A 22,604-nucleotide genomic window follows, 5' to 3' on the forward strand; every position below is an offset into this window, starting at 1 on the left:
TAACGGCTGCATTTAAATGAATTATTATTATTATTATTATTATTTATTATATATATATATATATATATATATATCTGCTGTCAGAGAGTGAAACTGTGCTTATTAAATTCTTAAAATGCATTCAAAATTCTGAATAATTTGTAATATATAATTATTCATGGTATTTAGAAGTGCCCACGATAACAATATCGTGCATATTCATTACCGTGATATATCGCATTACCGAATACCTGCACAAGTCTACTGCATATTAATATTTATACTAAACCTGTCGTCTACATGATTCAACTCCTATAAAATTGCATTTTACTAATGAAGAAAAACAGACTGGATGTGTGAAAGACATATGACAACATTTATAGGATGCATTGAGAAGGAGCCCAAACTACACTCAGTGGCCAAGTGATGCTTATGGTCCGTGGATACTGGTACAGATTCTGTGTAATGAGCAATTATTTGTGACTGTATATTTCAAGTTGGAAAAGACATTTACCGTATTGGCCCGAATATAAGACGACCCCCCTTTTTCCAGATGTACCGTTTTGAAAAAGTCTTTTTAAAAACCAAATCTTATTTTTTGTCCGTAAAACACATTTTGTCTTCAATTATTTTCATATTGCATATTTGTCCTATTTTAATTTTTGTTTTGAAAGTATGGTAAAAACTGGTAAACTGTACCAACAATCACATTAAAAAAATATACACTTTTTGATATACCATAAAACAACTAAAAAAACAGGTAGCCCATCTGAATTAGGACATTTAGGCTATCCATCTAATAGTAGCCTACCAAAATCTTATTAACAGTAGAAGTTAAATCTTACTGTAGTCTTCAAATCTGGGTACTGTTTTACGTTTTAAAATCACAAAGGGAGTTTGGTCGCGATCTTTACAACACGCATTTACGTATTTCATGGCACACTTGTTTTATGCGTATTTGGCGCCACCTATTGTTGTGGGTGTATTATTGACATGTCAAAGTCTAGACCCTGAATTTAAGACGACTGCATTTTTTCAGATGTATTTCCAAGAAAAAAACATCGTCTTATATTCGGGTCAATGCGGTAGTTCCAACATTAAGTGAACCTTAGTTCCCAGGTCATCTACAAGATGGATTAAAATGCTGATAAATCAAGAAAAGATGAGACATAAACACATGACAGTATGATTGAATTTTAAAATGTAAAAAAATAAATAAAATAAATCACGTTTATTCTGTGGCACCTAAAAAAATAATTTGGCGCCAAATGTTTTCCTTATAGGAGCCAATGGCTCCTTACTCGATTTTTTTGTCTGGACCCCTGAGACTGCATAATTAATTACATATAAACATAAAAACAGTAGACGCATACTAGATTATAACAATAGCAGATTTTCTTGTATTTAAATCCATTTATATAGAAGAATTTATGGGACATGAAACCAACTGAGCAGTTTCACTTGTTTTTAGTTTCTTGTTAATTTATACAAAAAGAGAACTGCAATGTATATGAAACTAAAGCAGAGCTGTTGCAGGTTCCAGCAGGTGATTTACATGTATTCATGCTCTGGTTTTCTCTCCTCCATCAGCTCGGACATGAGTGGGGCCAGTAACACCCTGGCACGGGAGTTCCTGACGGATGTGCACCAGTTGTGTAGTGCGGTGGCCCAGCGGGCCGAGGACGAGGAGGAGAGTCACATGGTGGCGCTGGGAGAGTATCTGGTGCGGGGACGCGGGTTCCTGCTCCTCAGCACCCTGGACTCTGTCATTGACCAGGTCAGTCAGAGAAGCTTCATTTGAAGATATTTTAACCTTAAAATGAACCTTAAAGCCTACTAAAGCATCTAGATGATCAACATGATCAGAACTTTACTGAAAAACCTGTTGCACAGAATCTACTGCATGTCTTCTGTCGTCTGAGTGATAATTTAGACTTTTTTTGCGAGTGAAAGTTTTTTTTAGTATTTTACTGATTTTTAAAAAATAAACATAAGAATAATTTTTATATTTTTTATAGTGCTGTCATACGATTAATCGCATCCAAAATAAAAGTTTTTGTTTTCATAATACATGTGTGTGTACTGTGTATATTTATTATGTATATATAAATACACACACATGCATGTATATATAAGAAAAACGTTATGTTTATATATTAAATATATTTATATATATGATATAATTTATATGAATATAAATGTATACATTTAAATACATTAAATATTTTCAAAATATATGCTGTATGTTTTTGTCTTTATATATACATAATAAATACACACAGTACACACACACAATGTAAACAAAAACTTTTATCAGTGCTGTTCAATGATGATGAACAGGCTGTTCAATGCTTAACTGAGTGTTTGTCCAAAGGTTCAATAAACTGTTCCATTAAAAAAAAGATGAGAGATTTCATGTTAGGCTTTACAGGGATAAAGCAATACACATATTAGATTGCGTTAATTGCACACATGATTGACGTGTATGGAAAAACGTAATGGAAAAATACAATGCAGAATGTGTCTGTTTTTATTTTCCTGTCGGGCTCATCTCTGGAAGAAATGACTGGTTAATTCCTGGACAAGTCATGGAAATGTATTAGTCAAACTCAAAGGACGTGTTATTTAGGGAATGAATTCCAGTCCAAATGCTGGCATTGTTCAGAAATAGCATGTTGATATGTCACAGTCACAACAGAGCTGAATAGCCGTCCTGAATGCTTCATGCATTCACATAAATACTGCATACAGTAGACCTTTAAAGTACTTTCTTTATGCATTGACTTAAGTTTTACTTAAGCGTCCATCCATCAAAATCTGATGTATTGCCTATATGTATATATTGTTTTCAGTTCTATATGAAAAAAAAAAGATCATTAGTGAAGCTTAATGTTGGATCTGTGTTCATGCTGTAATGTCTTTTCTATGGACCTCAGCCTGCTTACAAACTTAATGAATGGAACCTGGGAATATACTCTTGCTGTTTCTTTCTTGGTCTTTCCTTGCAGACATGAGGAAGGAGAAAGAAAGTCTTTGCTTAGAGCAGTGAAGCCCCTAAATACAGACACCCATGTCTCTGTTGACACTGCAAGTGAGCTACACGATGTGGCATAGCAAAACTGAAAGACTCTAGTTAGTGAGCGTTATTGTTTTGCATGTTTGCAAATGTTTTATATTACATGTAGAAAAGGGTTTCTATAGTTGACTAAAACAAACTAAAACCATTGAAAAAATTGTTACTTGAAAATAAACTTTACCTGAAATAAAATATATTTGAAAACCTTAACATTTTATTTCAGCATATTTAATTTCTCATTTACATTTAGTTAAACTTGATGTACTAAAATAACTAAAACTAAAATAAAAAAGTATAAGCTAAGTATAAGTGTAAGCTATATAGACATTTTAAAAGAAGAAGAATAATGACAAAAACACAACCGAATGAATAAAAAAAAATATATAAAAATAAAGAATTGATTTCAAAATATTAACAAAAATATTATCCCAACAATATTAAAATAACACTGGTTTAGACACAGTATGCAGTAATAACATTTCTTAAAATCAGTAGTCTATTTATGGTGATTCCAAATTGGTGTTTTTGAGGTGGAACTAATTTGTTTGGCAGATGAACTTCTGGTTATTAGTTATTAGGGTTGTTCCTGTGAGTAAAGTTTGCTCCATGTAAACGGTTCCTTTGCTTTCCTTTTGCGCATTATGCAAAGATGTACGTCCTAGCAATGCAGTTATGACATCTTAAATGACTGGGGCTATACTTTTGAAACTGTGCTTTTCAATATATTAATATTGCCTGGCACCATGCACATCCTTTGTTAGTGCATTACTATTTTGTATTATTTTATTATTTAAATCTTTTTTTTTTAATTACAGGTAAGTCAAAATTATTTTCTGTGTTGTTTATCAACAGAATTTATTCACATGATGTCGAAGGAAATAACATGGGGTTTATTTGATCCTGTGTTTTTCTTCAGACCCCTTTCTGCCGCCTCTACTTCATTCTGTCTCTTTGAAGTGAGAGTTCTTATGAATCATGTCTGGAGTGGTTCTTACTCACAAGACATGGGCCTTTTCTCTGAACTCAGCACTGCTTAACTATCTCTCAACACAACATCAATCGCCTGTGTGTTTGCATAGTGGTGGGTCAATATGGATCCCTAGCCACTTTGCTAATTAGCTTATGAGTATGCACCCAGATGCTTGTTTACTTGAGGTCACACAGCACAGTGGCACGCAGCCTCCTGTATGTGGTTTGAATTCACACGTGTCAGGGTGCTTTCGCTTCTCCTTGTGAGGAATGCTATCTTGCTCAGGGTGGAGCCAGTATTTAGAGGCTCGCTGTCGTACCTCATGTCTAGCAAAACCGGTATTTGTCTTAAGCAGTTGGAAGAAAACCATTGGATAGTTTTTGTTGTCTGCAACTTTCCATCTTTTGCGTAGCTCTAGAAACTAGCTTGCCAAGAGAGGCAGGGCACTATGAAGCAGAAGTTAGAAAAGAAATCTGCTTCTAGGTGGTCATCAACACAAGGAGACTGATTTGGATGGATTGAGTGAAGAATTCAGTTCAAATCCTGAATTAACCTCTAACCTTTTACTTAGGAGTTGACCTGTCGGGAAGAGCTACTTACACTTTTGTTGTCTCTGCTACCTCTGGTCTGGAAGATTCCTGTTCAGGAGGAAAAAGCCCCAGGTGAGTCACTTCATTTTATAAAGCCCCTAATAATGCATGCTATTAACATTCTTAATTTTGAGAATGCACTAGATGTATACTCTAACCCACCTTGAGCCTTGAATTAAATAATTATGTTCTAATTTTTAATGACATCCTGGCATTGCATTCAGTTGGAAAGATGATATACTTCTACACGATTTGTTTTATAACTCGGCCAAGAGAGGCAGGGCACTATGAAGCAGAAGTTAGAAAAGAAATCTGCTTCTAGGTGGTCATCAACACAAGGAGACTGATTTGGATGGATTGAGTGAAGAATTCCGTTCAAATCCTGAATTAACCTCTAACCTTTTACTTAGGAGTTGACCTGTCGGGAAGAGCTACTTACACTTTTGTTGTCTCTGCTACCTCTGGTCTGGAAGATTCCTGTTCAGGAGGAAAAAGCCCCAGGTGAGTCACTTCATTTTATAAAGCCCCTAATAATGCATGCTATTAACATTCTTCATTTTGAGAATGCACTAGATGTATACTCTAACCCACCTTGAGCCTTGAATTAAATAATTATGTTCTAATTTTTAATGACATCCTGGCATTGCATTCAGTTGGAAAGATGATATACTTCTACACGATTTGTTTTATAACGCATATGATGGCGGTGATCTTGCCAGGATGCCATGCATTTTTAAGTAGATGCCTGCATGAACAGTAAGTGAAACCATGAGATGGCTTGAATTATGAAACAGTACGGTTAAAAGATGATGAAAAGGATAAGACTTTTCATTGAGCTTGAGACCTAAGATATTTAGTGCAGGCATGCTAATCTTTTCTAGCAGCTGCTTTCCACATTGTTGAGTTATTAGTTCCCGTAATTGTGTTGTAAACAGACCTCTCGAGGTCATCATGACTTGCTAATGAAACCAGATTAAACCAGTTGATGCTAGTCAGGATAATCCTTTAAACTTTTTCCTTTCCTACTCTGCTTTTTTACTTTAGATTTCACCCTGCATTCACTACTAGAGGTATTTCTATGCCAAGAGGGAAGGACCATCCCTCAAAAGGCGGGGCAAGATAGATGTGATGTGCAGAACTCTGGGAAGCGTTTATCTGGCTCCTGGAAGTCACGTCGTTCACGAAGGACAGCTCAGCGATACTCTGTGAGGGATGCACGCAAATCTCAGCTTTCCACATCAGATTCTGAAGCCAACTCGGATGATAAGACCACAAATACTGGGAGCAAACATCGCCGATTTCACAGTTCGGCCATTCGTGTTAGTTGCCAGCTCCATCAGTCCAACAATCCATCACAGCCAGCATCGCAACATCCCACTCTCGATGCCATGGGCACCATTGAGCCTTCCCAACCTCACATGAGACTGTTTGGATCTCACACTCTAGATCCTAACATGCTAACAGACCCCACTACTCTCTCCATCTTCAACCGCATGGAGAACTCGCCTTTTGACCTTTGCTATGTTCTACTTTCTCTTCTTGAAAAGGTCTGCAAATTCGACATGACCATCAATCATAACCCAGGCTTGGCGGTCAGCGTTGTTCCCACGCTCACAGAGATACTCACAGAGTTTGGTGACTGCTGTGGTCCCAGTGGTGGTGGTGGTGGAGGTGGGATCGATGAACTAGCTGGAGGCTGGACTGAGGAGCCAATTGCACTTGTTCAAAGGATGCTTTTACGCACCATTCTGCACTTGATGTTTGTAGATGTGGGTCAAAATGAGACACTGCCTGATAATCTGCGTCGAAGCTTGACTGACCTCCTCAGAGCAACTTTAAAGATTCGTACCTGTTTAGAAAGGCAAGCTGACCCTTTTGCTCCAAGGCCAAAGAAGACTCTGCAGGAGATACAAGAAGATTTTTCCTTTTCAAGGTACCGTCACCGGGCCTTGCTACTGCCTGAACTCTTGGAGGGTGTCCTGCAGCTACTACTAGGTTGCTTACAGGCCTCTGCTCCCAACCCTTTCTTTTTCAGTCAGTCTCTTGAGTTAGTTCATGAATTTGTCCAACACCGTGGCTTGGAGCTCTTTGAGGCAACAGCTCTGCGCCTTGAGGCCTTAGCAGAAGCTCGAGATTCAGAAGTCGGCAATGAGGCATCAGAGCATCTGCGTTGTCTAATAGCTGATGTACTTAAGATAATCAGTGCTGTCAAGAGGGCCAAGTCAGAGCAGCTACACCAGTCTGTTTGTGCACGTCGTCGACACCGTCGCTGCGAATACTCCCACTTTTTGCACCATCACCGTGACCTCTCAGGACTACCGGTATCCGCTTTCAAGCAAGCAGCCCGATGTAATCCTTTTGAGGAGATCTCAGAGGGTCATGACGGAGAAGTGCGGTACCCCGAACGCTGTTGTTGCCTTGCAGCTTGTGCCCACCAATGCTTGCGTCTTTTCCAGCGCTTGTCACCATCAGGTCCTGCTGTGCTGCAGGTACTGGCTGGAGTGCAAGCTGCTGGCATCTGTTGCTGCATGGACCCGAGGTCTGTAATTGTACCAATGCTCCAGGCATTTCAGGCTCCAGGACTTCGGAGCTACCAGTCCCATGTGTTGAGTGTCCTTAGTAGACTAGTCTTAGAACAGCTTGGAGGTGGTCAACCTTCCGAAAAGGCCAAGCTTGCCTCCTGCAACATTTGCACTTTGGATAGTAGCCAGTTACCTGGCCTTGAAGAGACTCTGCAGGGCTATGGACCTAAGAAAGAATCAAACATATCCATGTCCCCATCTCCCTCTTATCGTTCCCAAGGTATCCTGCCCAGTGGAGGAGCTGAAGACATGCTATGGAAGTGGGATGCTTTAGAGGCCTATCAAGAAATTGTGTTTGGGGAAGACTGGCATTTGAGTCAACAAATTGCCAGTCATGTATGCCAGTTGACTTTACGAGGCAATGCAGTAGTGCAATGGCAACTCTACACTCATATTTTTAATCCAGTGCTTCAGCGGGGTGTGGAACTAACCCATCATGCCCAGCAACTTGGTGTGTCAACTACGTGTAGCCAAGTCTGCAGTTACCATACCCATTGCCTCCCGGTTGAGGTACTACTGGTTTATCTTCAAGCTCTGCCTGCTTTGCTGAAGTCAAGGTATGACCATGTTTTTTTATCTTCCTTTTCCCTCCAATTCACTGTTGTTTAGATTCTTTAAGGGGGCTTTCACACTGGGCATGTTTACTGCAGTCCGAATCTGAGTGAGATTGTTCCTGGCACCTCCTGCAGGGATTGTCTGGTTTCAGACTGACTTGATTCTGTAGAACACTGGTGCATTTGAGTTCTTATGCCATCACAAACATGTACTCCGCATGATCGAAAACACAACTTGGGTCAATATTTTTTTTTATTAATTAGGTGTTAATATGTACAGCAGAATGAGCAATGCTTGCGTCTACTGTATGTGTGTCGCATGAAGACACCATTCTGCTACTTTCAAACAGTCTCTTTGGAGGAGACAGCTGATTGTGAGCCATTCATTTGCTGCTCAGATTGCACTCACTCTGCATGATTACACTGCATGCTCACTCTCACTTGTATCCAAGGTAAATTGTCACCTGTGTCACTAATTTCCATTGCAACTGAACACAATCCTACAGGTAGTTTCTGGTTCAATACTGCGGTTCACTCCCAGGTCTGCATGAAAGCTTTCAAATTAACTATTTTTCATGCAAATCAAGCTCTGTTTTGAACTAAAGTGCTAGTGTGAAAGCCCCCTAAAATAGCATTTAAAATAATCCAAGATTCCAATTTATAACTTCTGATTTTGTCTTCCAATTCAGCCGGGTGGTACGGGACCTGTTCCTGAGTTGTAATGGACTGAACCAAATCACAGAGTTGATCTACTTGGACTGCACTCGTCCGTGGGCACTGAAAGCGTTCGAGACACTTATCTTGAATGCGTGGCACCATCACACGGAATCTGCTGTGCATGAGCTAGAAAGAGCGGAAGCTCAGGAGAGGGAAGCTGTTCTTGGGCTTGTAGAGGAACTGAATTCACGTGGGGCTGGTGATGGACCTCAGAGCCTCACTAAGTTTTATGAAGGCCTGAAAGAGGCATGCCCTCACCCAAAGGGCAAAAGTGCATTCTCTGCAGTAGCGCGTAACCGAGGTGAGGTGCATTTGAATACGATCAACCTTTTTCTGTGTGTAGCCTTCTTATGTGTAAGCAAGGAGGCAGACTCTGACAGAGACTCTGCAAATGACTCTGAAGACACCTCAGGCTATGATAGTACAGCTAGTGAACCATTGGGTGGACGACTGCCCTGCCTTTCCCCAGACAGTGTTGCTCTTCCCTCTAAAGAACAGATAAGGAGGGCTGCCGATGTTTGGTCAGTATGCCGTTGGGTGTACATGGCCAGTCCAGTATTCCAAAGGCAGTTCTTCAGACTGGGAGGTCTAGATGTCTGTTCGCGTCTAATGACAATGGTGATCCAGAAACTCACGTCTAAAAACAAAGACTGTAAATTTAAGAAAAAGAAAGAGAGTAAGGGCAAAAGCAGTCCATCTCATGTAGACTCTCCCACTCAAGTTCTTGCAGGACAGTTTGATAATATAGCGACAGCCGCTGGTACAGAGAAATCCCACCAGCACGACACTTTCAGCCCCTCTCAGGTCGAGAGCAAGTCAAGTGACCCAACACACAGGCTTGAAGAGGAATGGCCTCTCCAGAGCATCCGACTGCTGGAGGCACTTTTGGCAATCTGCCTCCACAGTGCCAATTCAGCCCTACAGAGACTTGAACCAGACCTATCCTTTCAGGTACAGTGGACACGCATACTAGCTCTGTTTCAAACTCTAGTGAGCTGCCTTATAAGGGGATGGAATGAGTCCCGTGTGAACAGGTCACTACTCAAATTAAATGCACAGGAGGCAATTGATTTCAGTACTACTAAGCTAACAACACAGAACCGTAAAGTATGTGAACCATACGTCCTCTTTGTCCTGGAGATGTCTAAATTGCCTAAAATGTCCGGGTTTTGGCTTTGTATTTCTATTGACATGCTCTGTACAGTCTTCATACATATGTGCATGTATTTGCATTGCTTTGACCATTCTCTGTAGATCCCACTTTCTCGCATGCCACAACTGGTTAATTATGTACAATGCCTGTATGCTATTGGTCAAACAATTTTTCAGTCACTACCTTCATCAAGTATGAAAACAGAACGAAAACGAAGTAAAAAAACAGACATTTTAGGCAATTTAGAAATCCCGGCCAGGACACGTCTGGGGAAAAAGAGGACGTTTGGTCACCCTACCTAAAGCCCAATGTATACTTCAGATTTGACGAGAACGCTTTGTGTATTCATACAGCCGAATGCATAGCCTTTCAAAGTATACTCTATTTGATAGCATACATTGGGTTGCCAACCGTTCCGTATAATATGGAATCGTCCCGTATTTAAGGCATATTCCGTATGACAACCTAGACCATACGAATAACAAACTCTAAACTGAGAATGAATCATTCTTCTGGTCGCACCCGCTTCACAGTGAGCGGAACTCTAATTTTTTTAACGTCCACGTTTCGCCTTCAGTAAATCAGTTTGGGTGAATGCGAACAACATGATTATTTTTCGTGAGTCCAACATCCAGCCACTCAAGAAAACATGCATTTTACCTGAGCAAAAATGTGATCAATAAGGGAAGTCATCTTTCTCTATTGTAGGTAATGTTGTTAAATAGATAAAACAATTTACATTTTATGTGTATTCTTAACCTTGAATCTCATTCTTAAAACAAGCACCAAAAGCAGCCCGTATTAATTCTATAAGTTCTCTTTAATTGAAAAATATGCATTTTATACTGTAGTAGGCCTACTGTATACTTACACACACACACACACACACACACACATTCAAAAGTTTGGGATCAGTCAGATTTTAAAAAATGTTTTTTAATGAAGTTTCTTATGCTCATCAAGACTGCATTTATTTGATCAAAAATACAGAAAAAAATACATTTTGTGAAAAATTATTGCAATTTAATAACAGTTTTCTATTTTAACATAATTTAAAATATAATTTATTTCTGTGATGCAGCACTGAATATTCAGCATCATTACTCCAGTCTTCAGTGTCACATGATCCTTCAGAAATCATATAAAGTATATTAAGATAGGAAACCAATATTAGAAATTGCAATAATATTTGACAATATTAAAAAAAATTCTGTATTTTTTTTATCGAATAAATACAGCCTTGATAAGAGACTCCATTAAAAAACATTAAAAATCAAAAATATTTATAAAATAGGCATGTGTCCTTTATTCTGTCCCTTATTTTTCTGTGAAAAACCACGATTGTCCCTTATTTTCCTTTTCTGAAGTTGGCAACCCTAAGCGTGCACAAACGCTCGACACATTTCATCCTTATCCAGTGGCTGCGCTAATTCCCCGTGTGAACAGGTCACTACTCAAATTAAATGCACAGGAGGCAATTGATTTCAGTACTACTAAGCTAACAACACAGAACCGTAAAGTATGTGAACCATACGTCCTCTTTGTCCTGGAGATGTCTAAATTGCCTAAAATGTCCGGGTTTTGGCTTTGTATTTCTATTGACATGCTCTGTACAGTCTTCATACATATGTGCATGTATTTGCATTGCTTTGACCATTCTCTGTAGATCCCACTTTCTCGCATGCCACAACTGGTTAATTATGTACAATGCCTGTATGCTATTGGTCAAACAATTTTTCAGTCACTACCTTCATCAAGTATGAAAACAGAACGAAAACGAAGTAAAAAAACAGACATTTTAGGCAATTTAGAAATCCCGGCCAGGACACGTCTGGGGAAAAAGAGGACGTTTGGTCACCCTACCTAAAGCCCAATGTATACTTCAGATTTGACGAGAACGCTTTGTGTATTCATACAGCCGAATGCATAGCCTTTCAAAGTATACTCTATTTGATAGCATACATTGGGTTGCCAACCGTTCCGTATAATATGGAATCGTCCCGTATTTAAGGCATATTCCGTATGACAACCTAGACCATACGAATAACAAACTCTAAACTGAGAATGAATCATTCTTCTGGTCGCACCCGCTTCACAGTGAGCGGAACTCTAATTTTTTTAACGTCCACGTTTCGCCTTCAGTAAATCAGTTTGGGTGAATGCGAACAACATGATTATTTTTCGTGAGTCCAACATCCAGCCACTCAAGAAAACATGCATTTTACCTGAGCAAAAATGTGATCAATAAGGGAAGTCATCTTTCTCTATTGTAGGTAATGTTGTTAAATAGATAAAACAATTTACATTTTATGTGTATTCTTAACCTTGAATCTCATTCTTAAAACAAGCACCAAAAGCAGCCCGTATTAATTCTATAAGTTCTCTTTAATTGAAAAATATGCATTTTATACTGTAGTAGGCCTACTGTATACTTACACACACACACACACACACACACACATTCAAAAGTTTGGGATCAGTCAGATTTTTAAAAATGTTTTTTAATGAAGTTTCTTATGCTCATCAAGACTGCATTTATTTGATCAAAAATACAGAAAAAAATACATTTTGTGAAAAATTATTGCAATTTAATAACAGTTTTCTATTTTAACATAATTTAAAATATAATTTATTTCTGTGATGCAGCACTGAATATTCAGCATCATTACTCCAGTCTTCAGTGTCACATGATCCTTCAGAAATCATATAAAGTATATTAAGATAGGAAACCAATATTAGAAATTGCAATAATATTTGACAATATTAAAAAAAATTCTGTATTTTTTTTATCGAATAAATACAGCCTTGATAAGAGACTCCATTAAAAAACATTAAAAATAAAAAATATTTATAAAATAGGCATGTGTCCTTTATTCTGTCCCTTATTTTTCTGTGAAAAACTACGATTGTCCCTTATTTTCCTTTTCTGAAGTTGGCAACCCTAAGCGTGCACAAACGCTCGACACATTTCATCCTTATCCAGTGGCTGCGCTAATTCCGTCCAGAAGTTTTGATCTATAAAACATGATTTTGTTCTTGTTTTACAGTTGTGGGTATCTCTAAACACTGATCGTGGTTGTTGTTGTTGCTGCGACTTTAGTAGTTTGTTGTTGTTCCATCTCATTTATTTTTTTTTCGACTGAGTAACAACATCCCACTCAGTGTTGCCACCTTGTGGACAAAGTAATTAATGCAACAACAAAAAAAAGGAGATTGTGCAAGCTCAGCCTACAAAGTAAAATCTGGCTATGCATACTTAACCATACTTGTTAAAACCGAAGTACACTTTAGGCTTAAGCATAAAAAAATCAATTTAAAATACAGTAAATTCAGTAATAGTTATCAGTATTATTAGATTTAAGGCAATGATTTTTCTTAATAAGGGAGAAATATGATGTTGCATTAGGTGCCTTACATGATGCCTGAAAATGTTTTCAGTGTAGGCACGCTAGGTTTTGGAACAGAGCTATTGGTTGCCGTTTTGAAGTGAGTGACTATGTCCTGTTCTCATTCTCGAAGAGTGTAATTTTCCCACGCTCTATCCCATAGCTGCAGTCTGTGGAGGAAACGCTGTGTGAGGTCCGGGATCAACTCTCTCGATCTGGAGTTGTGAATTCTGAACTAGCAGTTCCTCTGTTTGATTCCTTACTCCGTGTGGCACTGGCTGAGATGTTCTGCAGTCCAGATGTCATCGAGGAGAAACCTGACAAGGTAATTTAGTTGCTTGTGTAATAAGTCTTTAGTGTTCCCATCCTGTTTGGGTGACTCAGGTTTGAGTCTGATCTTCATCTCATTGCCCCTCTTTTGTCTCACCCAACCACATAGTTCCCTTTCACTGCCTGCTGTCTAAAGCTAAGGAAAGTAGAGAATGCTCTAAAATAAAATGAACTTTTGGTGACTAAATACAAAATCCATAGGGAGGATTATATGCTATATAATTAATTTTGATTAGTACTTATGTAAAAAAGGGCAGTTTTTTTGGTTTCTGTGGTTTTCTATAACATACTGTTTTGCTTGTTGCAAGGTTTATATAACTGGCTTAGTAGATTCTCTGTTTCATTGAGGGCTAGGCCTGTCATTATAACAACTCTTTGTTGTGCGAAATATTTCCCCAGAAATAATTGCGATAAGCAATATTATTGTCATTTTTACACAATGCTTCAGAAAAACCATAATGAAAGTGCAAGTGAAGACACAAAACAGGAAGTGAGGCAGTATCAGAGCAAAGGTTTTGAATATTCGCATGAAGCTTGTATGGTACAATTGTAACTGAAAATCTATATGAACTGCTTGCTATGATTAAACAATGACAACAATAACAATAATAACAATAATAATAATAATAACATAATGCATATATTGTAATGCCAAGATACAGCTATTTGAAAATCTGGAATCCGAGGGTGCAAAAAATCTCAATATTGATCAAAATATTGAGGTCCTTAGCAATTACATATTACTTATCAAAAATTAAGTTTTGATATATTTACGGTAGGAAATTTACAAAATATCTTTATGGAACATGATCTTTACTTAACATCCTAATGATTTTTGGCATAAAAGAAAAATCGATAATTTTGACCCATACAATGTATTTTTGGTTATTGCTACAAATATCCCTGTGCTACTTAAGACTGCTTTTGTGGTACAGGGTCACATATATATATATATACATATACATATATATATATATATATATATATATATATATATATATATATATATATATATATATATATATAATGTTTGATAATCAATATTTTTTTATTTAATTAGATTATATAATGTTACATAATGCACATAATATAGTTTAATAATAATATTGATAATTTTGTTTTATTTTTGATTATTTCTTAATTGATTTCTCTTTATATTATTTTAATTACAATTCCATCCCTCCATCTAGTAATAACAACAACAACAATAAATAAAGTGTGTGTATATATTTACAATTTTATACTTAATTATGGCAATGTTTTAATTCTTTATCCATTAATTTGTCATTATATTATTTTATTTATAATTCATCCCTCTATCTAGTAGTAATATAATTAAGTATATATGATTAAATATTTATAATTTATTATAATATAATAATGTTAAAACTGTTTTATTTAAAATATTAAATATTTAACTATAAATTGTATTTATATTGTTTTATATATATATTTGTTATGTATATTTGTTTTGTAGTATTAGCATCTCTCAGTCTTGTATTATTATTATTATTATTGTTAAAGGAGTATATTTATATTTGAATAATCATATTAATACATTTAATATTTTATTATAAATTTTACAGTTTAATCTGTTTTATTATTTCTAAATTTCTCTTTGTGTTATTTAATATTCTAATCCATCCTTCCATCTAATACTGGTCTTTCTGTCCCTCTGCGCAGAAGTCTCAGGTCAGCAGTGAGGTGGCACCTCCAGCAGGTGATCTGTCAGAGGAGGTGGATGAAGCTCAGGTGAGTGGCGCTCCACCCTTGGGAGAAGAGGAAGGCTATGAGGCAGACAGTGAAAGTAACCCTGAGGACTCCACCCGTCAGGAGGAAGGTAGTACCACCCATTTATACTGACATGAGAGTCTGCATTGTGCTGGTCACTTGTGTTTAAATGTAGAGTGTATGTGCATATTATCTACAGCCAAAAGTATCTTGTGTAGTTTGTTAGTTTTAAAGGCTTGTTATTGTAATGTTAACATCCTGAAATGAAAGTGCAAAGTAATTATCATCACAGTTAGCCAGGCTGAAAAGTGCATAGTAACTGATAGCAGGGGGAATTTCTAGAATGATCTAGAATGCGGTAGCCGGTCTGAGCCGGTTAGTGTCAGGTAGGACGAGTGAAATTCTGGTCAAGCGGTACGTGATCCTGTTCTCTAGTCACATGCAGCGCTGTCTCTCTCGCCCTGAGAATGGTGTCATTGTTTCCCTCGGCTATGATGTAAGTTCACCGTGTTGAGCCGTGTCTTGTGACTGCAGCTTTTGACCAGTCTATTACGTACACAGATATGTGTGTGATTTTGTAAGATCACTCGCTTTTGCACGAGGGCCTGTAGTTGATCTAATTTATAATGGAGGGAACTGAAGGCAAAGCACAGTGTTTACTGACTTTTTTGTAAGCTAAAGCGCATAGCAACTAGCGACATTTTGGATCAACTTTAGGTTTCATTCAGTAGAATAATGTCACCGGTTTCGTCCCGCGAGCGCGAGGTTTCTCCTTCCCGACGCAGCTCGTCTTTCTCGACTGGTAGAGTTTGCAGCACATTCAACGGACCGAACTGCAGCTAGGGCTGGGTATCGTTCAAATATTTTCAATATCGATACCGATACCTTGACTTCGATACCGGTTCCTGAACGATACTTTTTTCGATACCAATTTTATGAAATCTATTTGAAAATATTTATGAAATAAGATTACATTATCTAAAAAAAAAAACTTTGGTTTTATTTTTCAGATTGTAGATGTTTATACAGACTCAAAGCCACTGCACAAAGGAACAAAATGTAACAAACAAAAAATCAGTGGAAATAGTTTTAATAAAGCTCAAATAGTCTTCAGTTTACACATCTGTTAGCTACATTTACACTAGTGCGTGTGACAGAATCACCTAGCTCAGACAGAATCTGAATTTCTATTCATTTGCTACTGATTTACTGATGAGCATTAGCAGTTTCTAGCGCTGTCTGCCTGTGCTCTCTCTTCCATGATCGCTGCTCTGACTCAGAGGTTATAATATATTTAATTTCATCAATGATACATGGCCAAAACACACACGGCAATCGGAAGTTATTACAAAAACTTGATGGTGGTTTAAAGTGAGTTTTGAGTAAAAGCGGAATATAAATCTTATTTATTGTCTTATGCAGGGGTTAAATTGGGATTTGTTATGTGTGCGGGGGGGCTCTATGGTATCGAGCTTATACGTGTATATATATATGTATGTGTGTGTGTGTGTGTGTGTGTGTGTGTGTGTGTGTGTTCTGTTTTTTGTGCAAATGATTTATTCTATTCCCACTAATCTAAATAATACTTTCATTTCAAATTCTTACATTTGATCTATAAATTCAATTGACACTGAAAAATACAACTGCATTAAATAATTATTTTAAATATTTTTTTATATACAAACAAGAAATGATGGTGGAAATGATGTAACCCTAAAATGTAAGTGACCTAATATTATTGTATTTGCTTATTGAACTGTTTATAGAACTATTAAACAGTCGTAATGGTGAAAACGCTGTGTGATGTTGCCTAACTAACTGTATTTTAACTATAAAACTTTCCATTTGGAATTTTCACCTCAGGATGCTGAGTTTCTTAGTATTGCGCGTTTTGATTTCTCCTGGAGAGGCTGCGGGAGCCTCACCTCAAGCAGCGCAACCTTATTCTGTCAATTGATGCATTATATACATTAGATATCCACTATTCGCCACTTACTCTAAATGTAATACAATCAGAATAATATTGCGTTTTAGTGTTTACATATTTATTTTTGGTTACTGATGTTTTAATCATGTTACTTGTCTGGCGTTAATGACGTGTTAATGTCAAGCCCTGGAGTCTATGTGCCGGGGCTGAGCCCCAGACATCCCCCGACCCATTTTAAACCCTGGTCTTATGTCGCATGATGCTACAGTGTGCATGAATGGTCAGGTAACACGCGCTTTCAGTCTTGTAGTATGAAGGGACATCTGCATATGATTGAAACTCTACACAGCTCCCGCGCTACTCTCCATTGGAAATGGATGACTTTCCATCTGTCATTTGTCAGAGATAGTGGAAAGCCGGCTTGAAACACAGTGGAAACGTCAGTATGACGAGGATCGTTTTAATTTTAAAACAAAAGCGCACCAGTGTAAATGTAGCCTTACAGCTACGGGGGCTGGGACCCATTCACACTAAATCCTCATGTGTGAGCCACATCTCTGAGTGTGGCGCGTGACGCGGACCGACTGTGCAGACCTATTGGTGTATTATTAGGCTATAGTAAGATACCACGAGAAGACTGCTCCGTACGTTTTCGCATCGCTCTTGCGGATGTCAAACACTGATCGATCTGCGCCTCACTGACGTTGATGAGATTAATCCCTTAGGTATCGAAATTTGGTACAGACCGATGAGACGTTTTTCGATACTCGATAGTATCGAGGCAATTCGGTCGGTGCCTAAAAAGTATCGAACTCGATACCCTGCCCTACTTGTAAATTAATAAGTACAAATCAGCGTTTCCAAAAACCTATCACTGTCGATTGTCTGGGCATATGAACATGAATGTAGTCTAGGGCTGTGCAATTAATCAAAATTCAGTTTCGATTTCGATTTCTGCCTCCTACGATTATGAAAATACAGTAATCGAGAAAAAATTATTATTGCGTCCCGTTCTGCCACCTTTCCAGCGGAAATTGCAACCCAATTTCACGTGCAAATCAGTAAAATCATGTAACGAGACTTTTGCAAAACGGGACGTGCTTGATTTATTTAAGTTGATTAGATTTATTTATGTTTTTAAAAGCGTGAAAGAGAACTTGCGCTTCCTCTGGAAGATTAACGTTACTGTGCATGCGCTCAGAGACGGAACACAACACGGACATATAAAGTCATCTTTTAGCACCTAAACGGTCAAATACACACAAAAATGTGTCAGAATGCGGAGCTTAGTGATTATTCACGTATACCCTCATCGGTTATATAATAAATTAATGTAAAGAGTTGAGAATGGAAATACTTGTGTATCCGTGCGGCTCTTAAAGTTATGGCGGGCTATATTCCTGCTGCGACTGTGTGCTTAATATTAATCAAACAACAAAAGACAAAGACAAAATCACACACTGCTCTTGACTGAAGGACGTTTGTAGCTTTAATAAGAAACAAAGAAAGTTTAATTCTTACAGTGAAGACTATGCTGTTTTATTTTACATTAGGTTATTCAATTTCTCTAGTAGGCTGTTAACTGAATACTTTAGACTTGCATTAAAAAACTTAAAGCGCAGTTTGTTTCATTTGTATATTTTTTATTCTATTGTATTCTTTTGCTTTTTTATTACTGGCATTGTATTCCTTAGCTTTTTTTATTACTGGCAGTTTTATTATTTTCAATAATTGAGGACTTTTTTATTTTTTTATTTTTTATAACTATTATTAGTTACTCTGGTATTCTGCTGTGGTATTGAGAATTGTGACATTTCGCTGGTCTCTAAAATGTAGATGTCATAGCAACCTTATTTACAGAAAATATATATTTGATATATAACACTATCTTTAAATATATCTATCATATAAAGTTTTGGTCATATGGCCCACTAATAATCATTTTAAATAATCGTGATTACAGTATTGACCAAAATAACCGTGATTATGATTTTTGTCATAATCGAGCAGCCCTAATGTAGTCTGTAAATATGCACATAGTTTGTTACACAGACGGACGTTTGTGGTGCTTGATATATAAAATAAAGTAATATAATTCACTGCTGTATAACAGCATATTGCTGTTATAATTCAAGATTTTAGCAATTCAGTTGAAGTGACTGCAGGTTACATTGAAGTGCTATTTCAGAAACAGAAAATCATGAATATGATAATTACATTTACATTTTACATTTAGGTATTTAGCAGACGCTTTTATCCAAAGCGACTTACAAATGAGGACAACAGAAGCAATTGTTTTTTTAAAGTAAATAGAATAGAGAACGTTAGTGTTAAAGAATAATTAGCATATATAAAGTTGAATTGTTCTATAAAGTTATAAGCATGTTTATTAAAAACAATTATGCTGGACCTTTTGACGTTGTTGAGAATTCAGATTCGGACCTTGGAATGTAGAGAACCCCTGGTTTATCTATTGTTCCATTGTTTTTTATCATTATCTTTCTCTATCTATCATTCGATTGTTTGTTATATCTTTCTGTTATCTGTCTGTCTGTCTGTCTGTCTGTGTCTGTCAATGTATGTTTGTGAGGGAGTGCTCTGTGTGCGCGTGTGTTTGTGTGCGTGTGTGTGAGGCAGAACTTCATTAATGAAAAGCACCCAGATTTTGCGTAGGAGCTGCAGGGTAGTCCACAGTTAAATCATGTGGGTTCTCCGATTTGTGGCACCTCCATCAGCTTAATTCATTTTACTGAGCTGGAGCTCTGAGCGCTGTGAGCAGCCTCTGTACATACAGTACTTGCTCTTCAGTTCTTCTGTATGTACTCTTGCAGCAGCACCAATTATTATATTATTATTATTGTGTTGTTTATAGTCTGTCTTCTGTCTTCCTGTGACAGGGATAAAGGTGGAGGCTGGAGTCTCATCGGGGGAATGTACGTTAGGAATGGCAGGAGTGCCTCAGGGCTCCGGCCACGGCCGTCTGCTGTTCCCGGAGATCTGCTTGATGGAGCTACAGCTGTTAGCCAGTGGCTCTCCAGACCTGGAGGTTTTGGGCCATGTTTTGCAGAGCCTGTTAGGAGCCGTGAAAGGCCACCACAACAACGCAGCATTGCTCTACCAGCAGGTCAGACTCTTATCTCATGCCAAACTGATTTATTTATGTATGCGATTACATATTAATGCTACACAGGAACATATCTTATTCCAGAAGACCTTTTGTCTATGTTACCTACCTTCAATTGGTAGAAAGTTTTGTTCCAATAACCAGTTGAAAGAGTATACATGAAACCAAAGAATCTATGTAGCAGGAGCAATATGACCTTATGCAAACCTTTGAGAATTGGAGATTTTTTGTTATTTTAGCTCTAAAAGAAGAGTCTGGATTTGAAGCCTTGCAGCTGCATTTCGAAAGCTCTTTATGATTTTTATTGGAGACATCTTTATAGGTTTTATGAAGTATTGTGATTTATTGTTGCTTTGCACCCTTGTCAATAATGGTTTGCACACTCTGGCGAGCTGGATTAAATCATCTTTACTGTATTTATGAAGAAATGTGATCCGTCATGCTCTTTTTCTCTTGTCAGGGTGGTGTGAAAGCTATTCTCACTGGATTTCAGAACATTCTCAGCCAATCAGATGCCTCCTATAAAGGTGTATATTATTTATACTTAAATTATGCACATTTCCTCTAATTATCATGCAACTGCACTGTGCCCAGATTTTTTGTCTTAATACTTTTGAGTTTAATCATAATTCGCATTATTCTCAAGGGGTTTCTTACAGTATTTTACTGTATTACACAAAAAATACTGCAATACAATGATTTTGCGTAGGAGCTGCAGGGTAGTCCACAGTTAAATCATGTGGGTTCTCCGATTTGTGGCACCTCCATCAGCTTAATTCATTTTACTGAGCTGGAGCTCTGAGCGCTGTGAGCAGCCTCTGTACATACAGTACTTGCTCTTCAGTTCTTCTGTATGTACTCTTGCAGCAGCACCAATTATTATATTATTATTATTGTGTTGTTTATAGTCTGTCTTCTGTCTTCCTGTGACAGGGATAAAGGTGGAGGCTGGAGTCTCATCGGGGGAATGTACGTTAGGAATGGCAGGAGTGCCTCAGGGCTCCGGCCACGGCCGTCTGCTGTTCCCGGAGATCTGCTTGATGGAGCTACAGCTGTTAGCCAGTGGCTCTCCAGACCTGGAGGTTTTGGGCCATGTTTTGCAGAGCCTGTTAGGAGCCGTGAAAGGCCACCACAACAACGCAGCATTGCTCTACCAGCAGGTCAGACTCTTATCTCATGCCAAACTGATTTATTTATGTATGCGATTACATATTAATGCTACACAGGAACATATCTTATTCCAGAAGACCTTTTGTCTATGTTACCTACCTTCAATTGGTAGAAAGTTTTGTTCCAATAACCAGTTGAAAGAGTATACATGAAACCAAAGAATCTATGTAGCAGGAGCAATATGACCTTATGCAAACCTTTGAGAATTGGAGATTTTTTGTTATTTTAGCTCTAAAAGAAGAGTCTGGATTTGAAGCCTTGCAGCTGCATTTTGAAAGCTCTTTATGATTTTTATTGGAGACATCTTTATAGGTTTTATGAAGTATTGTGATTTATTGTTGCTTTGCACCCTTGTCAATAATGGTTTGCACACTCTGGCGAGCTGGATTAAATCATTTTTACTGTATTTATGAAGAAATGTGATCCGTCATGCTCTTTTTCTCTTGTCAGGGTGGTGTGAAAGCTATTCTCACTGGATTTCAGAACATTCTCAGCCAATCAGATGCCTCCTATAAAGGTGTATATTATTTATACTTAAATTATGCACATTTCCTCTAATTATCATGCAACTGCACTGTGCCCAGATTTTTTGTCTTAATACTTTTGAGTTTAATCATAATTCGCATTATTCTCAAGGGGTTTCTTACAGTATTTTACTGTATTACACAAAAAATACTGCAATACAATGAATTAAAAAAATAAATAAATAAACTCAAATTTAATGAAAGGCAGTACAACAAATAAAAATTATACAGATTTTTTAAATATACATATATTTCTTTTAATATTATATATTACTTAAATTAATATAATAAATATTATGTGAGAAATACACATTTATTTTATAAAAATTTATTTTATTATTATTTTATAAATATAAAGAATTTAGAAATAAATTCTTTATAAATAATTTATGATTTTATATAGTTGAGATTATTAGGAAGTTAATGTTTTTGATAACGAGGGCACATGAATTAAAAATAGTAATAGTGAGCTGCACAGATAAATTATTTATAGAACAATTTATAATAAATACTGCAATTTAAAAAAAAAATAAGAAAAGAAAGAAAGGAATTCTCCATTTTAATTTCATGGTGACTAAAAAAAATGTTGTTTTGCTGTTCATGCTAAGTCATGTTAATTAGCCTTAAACATTGTTCTAATTGCTCTATGCAGAGTGCCAGACAATACTGATGGAGCTGCTTGTTGCCATGGTGAGTGACAGGATGACATCGGAGGAACTCGCCCTGTTGACACGCCTCTTCCTGGAAAAGACTCCGCCCACTGTAAGTGCAACCTCACATAGCATTTCAAT

General features: G+C 37.2%; 1 protein-coding gene across 1 annotated transcript in view; it reads left to right on the top strand.

Annotated features, from left to right (window-relative positions):
• The window catches only part of LOC107557718 (lysosomal-trafficking regulator), a 93,750-nt gene that overhangs the window by 9,336 nt on the left and 61,810 nt on the right, over positions 1 to 22,604 (top strand). Inside the window, exons 2-12 of the mRNA XM_016241238.1 lie at positions 1,570 to 1,756; positions 4,597 to 4,687; positions 5,660 to 7,754; positions 8,441 to 9,419; positions 13,171 to 13,332; positions 15,021 to 15,177; positions 19,893 to 20,119; positions 20,580 to 20,672; positions 21,028 to 21,279; positions 21,740 to 21,806; positions 22,466 to 22,575. Of these exons, the coding sequence (XP_016096724.1) occupies positions 1,577 to 1,756; positions 4,597 to 4,687; positions 5,660 to 7,754; positions 8,441 to 9,419; positions 13,171 to 13,332; positions 15,021 to 15,177; positions 19,893 to 20,119; positions 20,580 to 20,672; positions 21,028 to 21,279; positions 21,740 to 21,806; positions 22,466 to 22,575 (4,413 nt within the window). The 5' untranslated portion in view covers positions 1,570 to 1,576. The remainder of the gene's footprint in view (positions 1 to 1,569; positions 1,757 to 4,596; positions 4,688 to 5,659; positions 7,755 to 8,440; positions 9,420 to 13,170; positions 13,333 to 15,020; positions 15,178 to 19,892; positions 20,120 to 20,579; positions 20,673 to 21,027; positions 21,280 to 21,739; positions 21,807 to 22,465; positions 22,576 to 22,604) is intronic.

This window comes from Sinocyclocheilus grahami, unplaced genomic scaffold (genome assembly GCF_001515645.1).
Source record: "Sinocyclocheilus grahami isolate Dianchi unplaced genomic scaffold, SAMN03320097.WGS_v1.1 scaffold616.1, whole genome shotgun sequence".
NCBI lineage: Eukaryota > Metazoa > Chordata > Actinopteri > Cypriniformes > Cyprinidae > Sinocyclocheilus > Sinocyclocheilus grahami.